General features: G+C 42.0%; 2 protein-coding genes across 2 annotated transcripts in view; one reads left to right on the forward strand and one right to left on the reverse strand.

The window, feature by feature from the left end:
- The window catches only part of IARS2 (isoleucyl-tRNA synthetase 2, mitochondrial), a 50,518-nt gene extending 43,325 nt beyond the window's left edge, over positions 1-7,193 (reverse strand). Inside the window, exons 1-3 of the mRNA XM_054980684.1 lie at positions 6,969-7,193; positions 2,155-2,277; positions 143-299 (exon numbers count right to left, since the gene is read on the reverse strand). Coding sequence (XP_054836659.1) covers positions 143-299; positions 2,155-2,277; positions 6,969-7,169 — 481 coding nt within the window. The 5' untranslated portion in view covers positions 7,170-7,193. The remainder of the gene's footprint in view (positions 1-142; positions 300-2,154; positions 2,278-6,968) is intronic.
- A 2,505-nt stretch (positions 7,194-9,698) lies between these two features.
- Positions 9,699-12,288, forward strand: part of BPNT1 (3'(2'), 5'-bisphosphate nucleotidase 1) — a 38,327-nt gene continuing 35,737 nt past the window's right edge. The window contains exons 1-2 of the mRNA XM_055000263.1: positions 9,699-9,776; positions 11,782-11,906. Of these exons, the coding sequence (XP_054856238.1) occupies positions 11,787-11,906 (120 nt within the window). The 5' untranslated portion in view covers positions 9,699-9,776; positions 11,782-11,786. The remainder of the gene's footprint in view (positions 9,777-11,781; positions 11,907-12,288) is intronic.

Genomic DNA, 12,288 nt, shown 5'->3' on the forward strand with positions numbered 1-12,288 from the left:
TCAATGAGAAATTAAATCATCCACTTATTCTCAAACACTTCAACACACACAGATTTTCTCATTTTTACAACCAAGACTCTCATGTTCACACAGAAGCTGCACACCCATGTCACAAATCTCTCACAGAAAATGCATAAAATACCTCGCTGTCTGATTTCCATTGCTGAAAGATGCTGCTTTTCCTCAAGTTCTGACAATGCTTTCAGCTCAATGGGTAATCCATGGCAATCCCAGCCCGGCACATAATGTACTGTGTAGCCTTGCATCACGTAAAATCGATTTGTGATGTCTTTCGAAATCTGAAAGGGGAGCAAAAAGGACACATTTCCAACATTACACTTTAAATTCCCAAAGGCTCTACAACTTTTACTTTAGAATTTATATGTTTCAGCAACATACAGGGAGTGTTACACATCTCTCTTCAGAAGTTATTTTCTAAAAGAATGCTACTAAGGCATTTTGAGAAAAGGTGTACAGGCTAGACACAAAGACAGTAAGTTTCAAAGCCTACATTTGCAAAACACAAACCCCATGACATGAACAGATCCCCTGCCATTCTCAAGACAGACAGTAGATTGTTTTTCTGTTTCAAGGGCACTTCCTTCCACAGTCAGGCATGACAATTGAGATTAGATCCAACCTTCTGTATTAGATTCAAGGGCAAATCTGGAGAAAGCGAGTACACAAAAAACTGAATTCCTGTCAGCAATGACTGCCTCATATGTCAGATCTTGCAGGCCATTATTTTTGTAGAAATTTTGTTTAGAAACGAGGATCACTGATGCTGCTTTTCACTTTATTGCTCTTGATGTTCACTCGTTACTTCAACAGAACAAATTCCAAATACAACATTAATCATACAATAAAATGTAGAACGAACAATTTGGAACCAGATGTCAAAGAGAGAATGGGCTCTCAGTTACAACTAATGCACAAGTCTAGCGATTTTAGTATTATAATATTTTATCTTATCAGATTTTATCCACTTTTTACTACCTATTTTATGCTATGTATATTTTATTGGGGGATATTTTATCTTGAATATTTTATTCTGCTAGGAATTGGATGTTTTAACGATTTTAGGATGGCTTAAATTTCAATTGCTGTAACTATGTAATTCAGCTTAAGACCTAGGGTCAGTCAAGCTTGTAAATAAAGGAAAGAGATACAGAGGATAATACTGGCCTGTTGTAGATGGGAGGAAGGATGTCTCCTAAAGATTATTGTAGAGCCAGAAAAGTATGAGAGGGGGCGACTAAGATGATTAGAGGGCAGGAGCGCCATCCATATGAGGAAAGGCTGAACAGCCTTGGACTTTTCAGTCTAGAAAAAAAGATGGCTCAGGGGAAGCATGATAGGGGCTCATAAAATTATGCATGGGATGGAGAAAGTTGATAAAAGGAGCTTATTCTCTCCCTCAAATAATACTAAAAGTCAGGAGCACCCAAAGAAGTGGTTGGGAAACAGGTTCAGGACGGAGAAATAGTTCTTCACTCAACATGTAATTAAACTATGGAATTAACTGCCTGCGGATAAACAGAACGCTTCAAAATGAGATTATAGACAGATTCATGGAGGAGAGAGAAATCAATGACTACTAACCATGGTGACTTTAACAGAACCTCCATCTACAGAGGCAGAAAACATCTGTACACCAGGGCAGAGAGGCAGCAGCAAGGGAGGGCTTTGGCTTTTATGCCCTGTTTGTTTGGCTGCTATGTGAAACAATATGCTGGAGTGGATGGATTATTTGTATAAACCAGCAGCAAATGCTACTTATTTATTCGGAACATTTTTATGCTGCTTGGGGCTACTGACAAAACAAAAGCAATAAACACAAAATGTTAAAAGATACTAATTAAAATCCAGTATTTAAAAAGCCCCAGTCCAGCATAAAAACACAGATCACAAAAACAGATGGCTTGAAATAATGTAGAAGCCATGGAAGACTCAAGGGGAGGGGGAATTCCATAAGAGAGGCACCACTATGGAAAAAAACCCCTGTCTCTAGTTGCCACCTGTCTCTGAAGGTGATGGTACACAGAACAGGCTTGTGAGACAGACCTTAATTGGCATGCTGGACAATATGGGAGGGACTTATATTCTTATGTACCATGGAGGCAAAGCAAATTAATTTAACATAAATATACTCACTTTATTCAGTGCATGACCAACATGGGGGTCTCCATTGGCATATGGTGGTCCGTCATGAAGACAAAATCCTTGCTTAGTTTTCCTTTGTCTTTGCCATGAATACAGTTCTGAAAAGCCACATTTCTACAGAAATATAACATCAGAATACAGATGCACTCTTAATATAGTATAAGAAGTTAGAAACATATTCTATGTTATTAAAAACCAAAGACTGAAATATAGTCTCATATTCAGCTTCAGCAGCTTAACATGCTCCACCAAATAAAACCGGTGATATCTTGGTTTCAAACACAAAAACATATTGTTTAACAATTACTGACAAGCATTATATTGAATAGGCTTGATTTTTACAGATGCATTGCCACTATAAAAATCAACTACTCTAGGTAACAATTTGGTCATATAGCTCCATGACACAAGTTATACTGTTTCAAACATGTGTGTGTTATGTGCCCTCAAATCGCCTTCAAACTATGGCAATCCTATGAATGAAAGGCCTCCAAAATGTCCCAGCATTAACAGACTTGCTCAGATCTTGACTGAAATACAATAGCCTCCGTTTTGTCACTTTATCTTCTAGGGAGAATTCAGGCTTGATTTGATCTAGAACCTACTTATGTGTCTTTTTGGCAGTCCATGGTATCTACAAAACTCTCATCCAGCACCACATTTCAAAAGGAATCAATTCTTTTCCTCTCAGCTTTCTACATTGTCCAACTTCCACATCCATACACAGTGATGGGGAATACAATAGTTGGGATCTTGGTTAGACATAGGCACGAATCGAAATATGATAGGCAGCTCTCCCTGCCAACCTAAGAGATGAGCAAAGCTACAAATGACGAATTACATGTGGCAGGATCTGCGCAAGTTTACCTGTGAACTGTAGTTCGAGACTCCTTCCCTTCTCTGTTTCCCTTCTCCGTTTTTAAGAATGGGATAGTGGAGTAGCGGCAGCGGTGGCAGCCTCAGCAGCTCCTTCTGCTGCTGCTCGCTGCTTGCCAGCTTCAGGAACCCTTCCCTGACTCTCTACCTCCCGTCCTCCTGCTGCTCTGTCATGTCTTCCTACCCGTCCCCGCTCCCAAGCTCCCCGGAGCAGATCCTGAGTGGATCCGCTCAGCTCAACTTTTCCTTTGAGAACTTGGGAGGTGGAGAGGAGGGCATGTCAGAGCAGCAGGACAGGAAGGAAAAGTCAGCAAAGAGAACCCGAAGAGAGGAAAACTCAAGGAGATCCGCTCTGCTTGACTTTTCTTCCAGCAGTGGCAAAAAGCAGAAGGCCAGGAGGATGGGAGGGAAAAGTCAGCAAAGAGAGCCTGAAGAGAGCTATTTGGAGGGTGGCTGGAGGAGAGCCTGCTGAAGTCTCCCTGTGAGTTTGGCATCTCTGGGTATGAAGGGGGCCGTTGTACAGCCCTGGGATCTGACAAATCACAAACCTAACGAATCGTTTTGTGAAACAGGACGATTTTGTGAAAGTTCAGGGTTAGTTTTTTTCCCATTTCGTGCCCATCTCTAATCTTGGTCCCCAGAAAGACATCTTTATCTTTAAGGATCTTTTCTAGTTCCCTCATAGTTGCTCTTCCAAGTCTCAATCTTCTTCTGATTTCTTGGTTGCATTCTCCCTTCGATTGATGATTGAGCCAAGGAATAGAAAATATTGGACAATTTCAGTTTCCTGACTGTCAACTTTAAAATTGTTTAAAGTTGACTCCTCTGTAGTCATTACTTTTGTCTTCTTGATGTTCAGCTGTAGCCCTGCTTTGGCACTTTTTCCTTTAACCTTCCTCAGTAATTGTTTCTAGTTTCCATTATTTTCTGCCAGTAACATGGCGACATCTGCATATCTCAAATTGTTAATGTTCCTTCCACCAATTTTCACTCCACCTTCTTCTAGATCTAATCCAGCTTTACTTATGATATACTCTGCAAAGAAGTTGAACAGGTAGGGAGATAATATGCATCCTTGTCTGACACCTTTGCCAATTGGAAACCATTGTTTCCATATGTCCTGTCCTAACACTAGCCTTTTGTCCACAGTATAGGTCGCACATCAAAACAATCAGATGTTGTGGCATCCCCATTTCTTTTAACACTCTCCATAGCTTTTCATGAGCCACATAGTCAAAAGCTTTGCTGTAATCTATAAAAAAACAGCCTGATTTTCTTCTGAAATTCTCTGGTACCTTTCATTAAATATGTACTCCTATATACTACTTATGCTTCATGTTGTTTAATGTAAGTCCTAGAATTATGTTCTGTTTCAGCAATTCTTCAACTCTGTATTGGATCCTTGCTAATGCTAGATTGGATCCTTACTAATTAACTTGTATTCATTTACCCGATGACATGGTTTATGGAAACGTTCTTGACACTGTATGGAAATACCTGCCCTTGTCCTTGCTACTGATTGTACTAATTTCACACTATGTAATCCACCTTGAGTCTCAGTGAGAAAGGCGGAATATAAATGACATAAATAAATAAATTTATAGTCTTTGCACATTCTTCCTTAATAATATTTATTCATGTCATTTATAGTCTGCCTTTCTCGCTGAGACTCAAGGTGGATTACACAGTGTGAGATTAGTACAGTCAATTTCAAGGACATTTCCATAATCAATGCCATAAGGTAAATAAACACAATTTTACAAAGACATAGCTTTAGTAAGAATCCAATACGGAGATGAAGAAATGCTGAAACAGAACATAGGCAATTCCAGGGCTGACATTAGAAGCACAAGTAGCTCATAGGAGCATGTATTTAAGACAACAGGTGGTACGTAAGGCATCACAGTGGTGAAGTCTATGGTCCTTAACTCAATAGTAAAGCATCTGAGAGCCCTTCCCTATAATACAAAAGCTTTTTTGAAAAAATCAGTTTTGCATCATTTGCAGAAAGCTAGGAGAGTAGGGGCTCTTCTGACCTACTCAGGCTGGCCATTCCATTGGGTAGGGGGCACCACAGAGAAAGCCCGTGTACGGGATGCTGTTGATTTCGCCAATATGTAGAGTGGCACCTGCAGAAGACCCTGTTTAGATGAGCAAAACTGCCATGGAAGAACATAGGGAGGGAGGCGGTCCCATAGGTATGCCAGGCCAAGACCGTGAAGAGCTTTGTGTGTGATAACCAATACCTTGAATTGGGCACAGTGGCTGATAGGTAGCCAATGGAGTGACTGCAGAATGGGGGTGATGTTCATGCTCCTGCTCATTCCTGATAGCAGCTGCGCTGCAGATTTTGCACCAATTGGAGTCTCCTAGTCAATTTGGAGACCGATGTATAGTGCATTACAATAGTTAAGTCTTGATGTTACCATAATATATATGATTTCAGCTCATAGTTCTTCTGGTTCATGATCAATTAAACTTAACACAGCAAATCTGTTCTTTACATAGTCTTTAAATTCTTCAAGAATATTAATAGAGTGTACTTTGCCACTATGATTCTTTTAGAGTTTCTCTTCAGCTTTATTTCAATTTTTGATATTAGCAACTCATGATCTGTATCACAATCAGCTCCTGGTCTTGTTTTAGCAGCTTTGGATGTTTCTTTTGCATCTATTCACATCAGAAACTGACAATCCTTTTGGCTTTAATCCAGTCCCATCATTAAGAATAGCGCTATTCGTACTTGTACTCAGCTCTTTTCCCAGTAGCCAACTGAGTGCCATCCAACCCGGGAGACCAGTCTTCCAGTATTTTATCTTTTTTCAGTTTGAATTGTCTCATCATATGATTTTCAAGATAAGAGATTAGCAGAAATGGTTTACTGCTACCTTCTTCTGAACAGTACTAACCAGGGTTAGCTGAAGTGACACTACCACTGTCTGTGAAAGACCCTCTGTCAGTTTCACCTTCCACTACAGCTGCTGCCCAGTAACTAGCCTTCAAGAATTCCTCTGCTCCTGTCACCACTGGAAGAGTCAATTCTCTTCTGCTGATGTGACCGTTGATTCCTGATGGGGTTGGATGTATCTTAGTCTAGTGTCTCAAGCTTTGACCATTCTGCCTTGAGTGACTCTTCCAAGAGTTTAGACTCTTGACTAAGCCTGTGCTCCTGATGGTGTTGCTCTCAGTTTCACTGACAAACTCAAACCCTCTCACCATGTTAAGGTGTGTATCCAAGAGGGGGATACTCTTTCATACAAGTTTAACAATCATACCTTTTCTCAACAGCTTCCAGGAAAGTAATTCACAAATACCACCACTGCAAAACTTCATGGCTAATTTACGTTCCTTTGGATTGTGTCATGCTTACTTTCTGAAGACTACAATCCTATTCATCTTTACCTGGGAATAATAAACGGCCTTTTCCCGGCGTATGTGCATAACACTGCACTGCAAGCACACCCATAGTTATCTGCTTTATGAACAGCTTTGCTCCGGCGATTTGATTGTGTCATCCTGTCCTCTACATCTTGGGTGTTCATCTGAGAGCAGAACCACAAGTGACAAAAGGCACAGATTGGACACTTGTCAGCTTCCCTCAAGTTTTGATGGGAAATGTAGGCAGCTTGGCGGAATGTTGGACAAGTGACAGTTGATAAGTCCATTGGACAGCAGTCAGAGAGCCAAGCTGCAAGACCAGGATGCCTACATTTCCCATCAAAACTTGAGGGAAGCTGACAAGTGTCCAATCTGTGCCTTTTGTCACTTGTGGTTCTGCTCTGAGGTGTGCTAAGTGTGAATGCGCAGTTCCAGGAAGAGCTGACATGGCTCGTTCCACTTAGGTGCATGATGCCACTCCCCTTCCCCTCGCCCTTCCTCCACGCAGCTCCCCCTCTTTCATCAGCCCCCCCTTCTCCTCCCCCCTCTACCTGCTGTATCTCCAACTCAGTCTCGGGCTGCAGCCGGCCGGGGAGCTGAACGGGGAAGTCGCTGCGGGGCAGCAACACCGTTTCCCGGTACCTGGCGTCCGGCCTCGCCTTTTCGCTTCTGTTGGCGCCGGACGTGGCCATCCAGCGGGCCCACCGCCAGGCACGCCGCGGGAGCCACACTGCTGGCGATGCCCGCAACATCTTCCACACCTGGTCCACGACCACTTCCGGGTGCGCTGCAGTAACAGAGAACGAATAACAGTCTCCGAGAGGGGACATTCTTCCTCGCGCGAAGCCTTCGGAAGTCAGGGCTTAGGTTCTCGAGTGCCCCCTAGAGTTCTGCCTTCCCTGCTGCAACTCGAGGTGCTCAGTATTGGGTACGGTATGGAGTCAGCCAGCTTTTAAGGCGCTGCAACGTGTCGTACAGCCTCGAGCGTTAGAGGCATGAAGCAAATTCCGTGACATGTTCCACGTTCTCAAAGTGGAGCGAAGGCAGGACATGGCAAGGAGGCTACAGAAACGAATAACAGCTGTATGACCTGAGAAAACTGCACACCATGCGCGATCTATCCCACTCCGAAGCGACTCTACAATCATGGATTTGGCACAACTCTCCTAAACTAATGCCTAAACACGTGCTTGTTTTTTTAGCACGATCCTGTGCAGCGTAAACCCAGTCTTAACCAACTTGATTAATTCTGCATAGATTTAGGTTGTCGCTGCTCTGTTTCACAACAATGTTTTTCAGCAATTAGCAGCAAGAACAGTTCGTAATCTGTACAATGCATCACAACAAACATGTTTTTCCTCCATAGAGACCTGTGCTGATGCGGAATCCATGTAGGTCAAATCTTATGCCGTAAGTTCTTTTTATCAGAAGGACAAAGTCAATTGGCACGAGCTCTTGTAAAAAGCCCAGTGAGTGACAATAACCTTACGGGTCGACGGTTTCTTTGGGTCCCCTTTCTTTCTCTTTTTCAAAGAAATCACAACAGTACCGATACCTTGTTCAATTCTTAAGTATTCTTAAGGCAGGGATGTACTAAGGAATGACAGGATTGCCCATTGAAAATAATGGGAGAGGCTTGAAGTCCCATTGGAAATAATGGGAACCAGGAATGCTCATTTACTTGCATGGGCTCCATTGGAGTCTATGCCTTCAGAAGTCAGTCCATTGGAGCCCATGCAAGTAAATGGGCATTCTTGGTTCCCGTTATTTCCAATGGGACTTCAAGCCTCACCCATTATTTTCAATGGGCAATCCTGCCATTCCTTTTAGTACATCCCGACAAATCATCTAGTATCTGCACATCTCCTGAAAGACATCTTAATCCTGCGCAAGCAAAAGGCTGAGGATATTGATGGAACAGTTTCACAACAAAACAAAAGCCCTGTCGCATTTAATTGTCCTGGGGATGAACTTCTGTACTTACAGCCTGATCCTATCATGCATAATCAGGAGTAACTTCAATGGAACCGAGCTGGGAAAACGGTGCACATTGCATTAAACTGGACTTGGTAGTGGTGGAGAATGCCCTCAAGTCATAGCTGATTTATGGAGACCCCTGGTGGGGTTGACATGGTAAGAGACTAAGAGATGCACTTTGCCATTGCCTGCCTCTGCAACCCTGTTCTTCGTTGGAGTCTCTCATCCAATTACTAACCAAGGCTGACCCTGCTTAGCTTGAGATCTAACAAGATCAGGCACACCTGGGCCATCCAGAGCAGTGCAAACTGGACTTACTTCTGAGTAAACATACATAGGATCAGGCTGGTGCACTCCGGAATAATCCTGTTTAGTTCTCAATGTGACTTTCTCCCAATTAGCACTGTAGGATTGCAGCCACAGGCGCTTTTTAAAATCTAACCCAGACAAAATATTGTTCTACTGTGCCTTTAATGCTTCCCACTCTTTTTGTTTATGATACTCGCATTTCTTTAGTGCCTGTCCCGCTAGTTCTGTGAAGTTCTGTAAACATTTTGGCAGGGGAAGTGTTAATACAAGCGTGCCAGTTCAATGTTTTCATTTCTAACATAGGCTGCTTCCACACACATTGGATAATCCACTTTTAATACTCTTTAGTGAACATTTGGAACAGCTTTTCCATGTGTGGAACAAAAAATCCACTTCCAAAGGATTGCTAAAGTGCATTGAAAGTGCATTATTCAACGAGTGTAGAAATGGCCCATATTGTTCTCTGGTGTCTTTAATACTTCCCACTCTCTCTCTCTCTCTCTTTTAATGGTACTAGCATTTCTTTAGCGCCAGTTGTGGCCTGTTCCGTGATGTTCCAGGAGCATTTTGAGAGGGGAAAAGGTTAATAAAAGCATGCTATTTCAGTGCTTTTCGTGGTACTACTATTGCTGGTTCCAGCCCTTTTCAACCCGTTCCGGCTTTTACCCCTTCCCACAAAAATGTTTTCACTTTCTCCATGGCCTGTTTTCTACAAGAGTCTGAATTAGTAGTATACAACAGCTTGAACGGCCTGTTTCAAGCGTCAACAGGCAATTTCTGCTGCAGAGTAAGGTGTGTGTTTCTGCAAGAAACCTAACTTCGCTGGGATGGGTAACCAACCCCTCTTAAGTACACAGTCCAACCCAGCACCAAGTGACTATTTCCCTACATTCAGCGACGGCTCCAAACCGAGAGAAGTGAATGCGACGTGGATTGTAGGACCCAGCAGATATCGGTGAAGAGGCGGAGACTGAGCGGGGAGGGGACTAGAGGAAGTCATTGGAGGCTTCTGCTCGCAGGAATTAGCTCTTTGGCGTAGGTCTTGTTTCGTGAGCTGCTCTTGCAAGCTTTAGGTATGTTTACCTTAGGTCAAAATTACCCTCTTGCCTTTTCAGTCTGTTTCATAGATAATGACAGATATGAGAACAACGTGGTGACTGTGGGGGAGAAAAGAAATGGGGACTTGGTAATTGCCTTCGGTGGACATTGCTATAACTTGGGGATTTTTCAAGCGAGAAGATAGGTTGTATTTTTTTATCGGACTCTTTGGGTACAGCACGTTCAAGATCACGTTTTTTTGATATAAGGAGTTAATTTGGGCTCATTTTACTTCAGACACAAATCATTAACGTAACGATGCTTTGTGTGCACATATATGTGCCTTGCAAGAAAAAAGAAAAGCAGAACTTTTAACCGTTCTGTAGATGTCCTTTATTGCATTTGTGAAAGATGGCTAAACTGTTTAAGAGGTGACTAATCCATGTGCATTCTTAGCTACAATCCTGTGTACGTATTCCTGGAAATAAGACCCCTTGATCACAGCCAACTATATGCAGCATAAGATTGAACTGCTCAACTGCAGTTAAATAGCAAGAGTTGAATTTCTGCTATTTAAACAAGTTTCTTTCGGAGCTGTTGCACAGTAGCTGATATTAAATCAGTTAATATGGAATACCAATGTAATCTGGTATAAGAATCTGTAATACAGAGATCTATTATTCATATCCATTTATTCACATCATCATTATTATTTGTTTCATTTGTGCTGCACTCATTGGTTGACAAGAAATCTTAAAAGATTGCATCCTGTGCACACTTAACTGGGAACCAGCCCAACTGAACTAGTAGGAATTACTTCCAAGTAAATACATATAGGATTTGGCTGTATTTTGCATATAGGAGAGAGTGAGTGAAAGAAACAGAGGGCTTCCCTGCCGGTCACACCCAAGCATTTTGATGGGATAGGAATGTTGCCCATGATGCTTGGGATGAAGTAAGTTGAGCTTATTGCTTTCTTTTCAAAACTGAAGGAGGCATGTTGAGATTTTTGTTAAGAGGAGAAAGGGCAAAGCAATGAAAATACTTAACAAAAGTTGGTTTGTAATATGAGTTGAATAAGGAAGTGCCTCTGAAATACAAGAAAAGCAGTTTATTGCATAACTGGATCAAAGGTAAGAAATACTTCTGAGAATATGGAGGAAAACCAAACGAAGTGAACCAATGGAAATCTCCTTCATAAAATAACAAATTAGTTTAAAGTTTGCTAGCTTCTCTGGCTGAGCCAGATGAACTGGTCTTTCCCTTTACATACCTCTTTACTGCCCTTCTGCTTAGAGAGGTTTTACTTTAACCTTGTTTGATACGCAGTATTTATTAACTTCATTGTATATCTCCTCAGTTATGACAACTTGAAACTTACTTCATTTACAGTACAGTCCTAAGCAGAGTTGCTCCTGTCTAAGCCCATTGAAATCAATGGGCTTAGACTGGAGTGGCTCTTCTTAGGATTGCACTGTTAATGAAGTCCTAATCATTATCTGTGATGATTGTCAGATGGACTAAGAATGATTTTAAAAAAAATATGGTGGTGTCAACCAGGATAAAAGTGGTACACGTTCAGCATCTGTAGCATGACTTTAGCCATACAAAACAATGTACTAACTGCATGGATGTTTCCACTGTGGCTGTTACTTCTGAGAAGGCAGCGGCGGTGTAGGGGTTTGACTAGTATCTGGGAGACAGAAGTTTGAATCCCCCACTCTACCATGGAGGTTCACCTTGGCCCAATCATTCTCTCTCTCTCGGCACAGCCTACCTCTCAGTTGTTGCCGTGAGGATAAAAGGAAGACAGGAGAAGCTGTAAGCTGTTTTTGAGTCTCTTTTGCAGAAAAAGGCAGAGTATAAATATATAAGTAACTGTAGAAGGTTGCCTGTCTCTGAGATATGTAATAGATCCTCCAAACTTAATTGGTTCCTGCTTGAATGTTAATGTACCACTCCTGTGACCTGTGTTTGTTTTTGATAGCTGCTGGCTATGCCGCTTACAAGACTCTTCTTGATTTTTCCCTCCTTGTGCAGTAAGCATGGCTTCCAATACAAATGTTTTGATGCGTCTGGTGGCTTCTGCATATTGTATCGCTAATAAAGCAGGAACAATTGTCAGGAAAGTGATGGCTGGTGGAGACTTGGGCATAGTGGAGAAGGTAATTGTACCAATGGATGCCTGTATAATTTTGCTTGTAAAAATCTGAGCTGTTTTGATATAAATCCCACCAACACCAGATGACTGAAAGAAAAGTCTTGATTGCTTGAACCATTATAAATCTTCTGTGATAGTGTTCACAGTGTTCCTCCACCATCTAGATCTAACGAGAGACAACTTGTCTAAGACTCTAGATATGAAGCTAGGCAATCAAGAACCTAAAGTGCCAAAGCTCTGCCCCTTTGCTATCCATACCAGCGTCTTGTTCCAGATGCTGGTGAATCGTTTCTTCCTCTGAGAGCTTTTGAGTACTTTTCCCCCCCTGACATCTTGTCCTACTGCTTGAGTTGTCCCGTATTGACATAGTTCTATGTGATTTAGTT

Source organism: Eublepharis macularius, chromosome 1 (assembly GCF_028583425.1).
Source record: "Eublepharis macularius isolate TG4126 chromosome 1, MPM_Emac_v1.0, whole genome shotgun sequence".
NCBI lineage: Eukaryota > Metazoa > Chordata > Lepidosauria > Squamata > Eublepharidae > Eublepharis > Eublepharis macularius.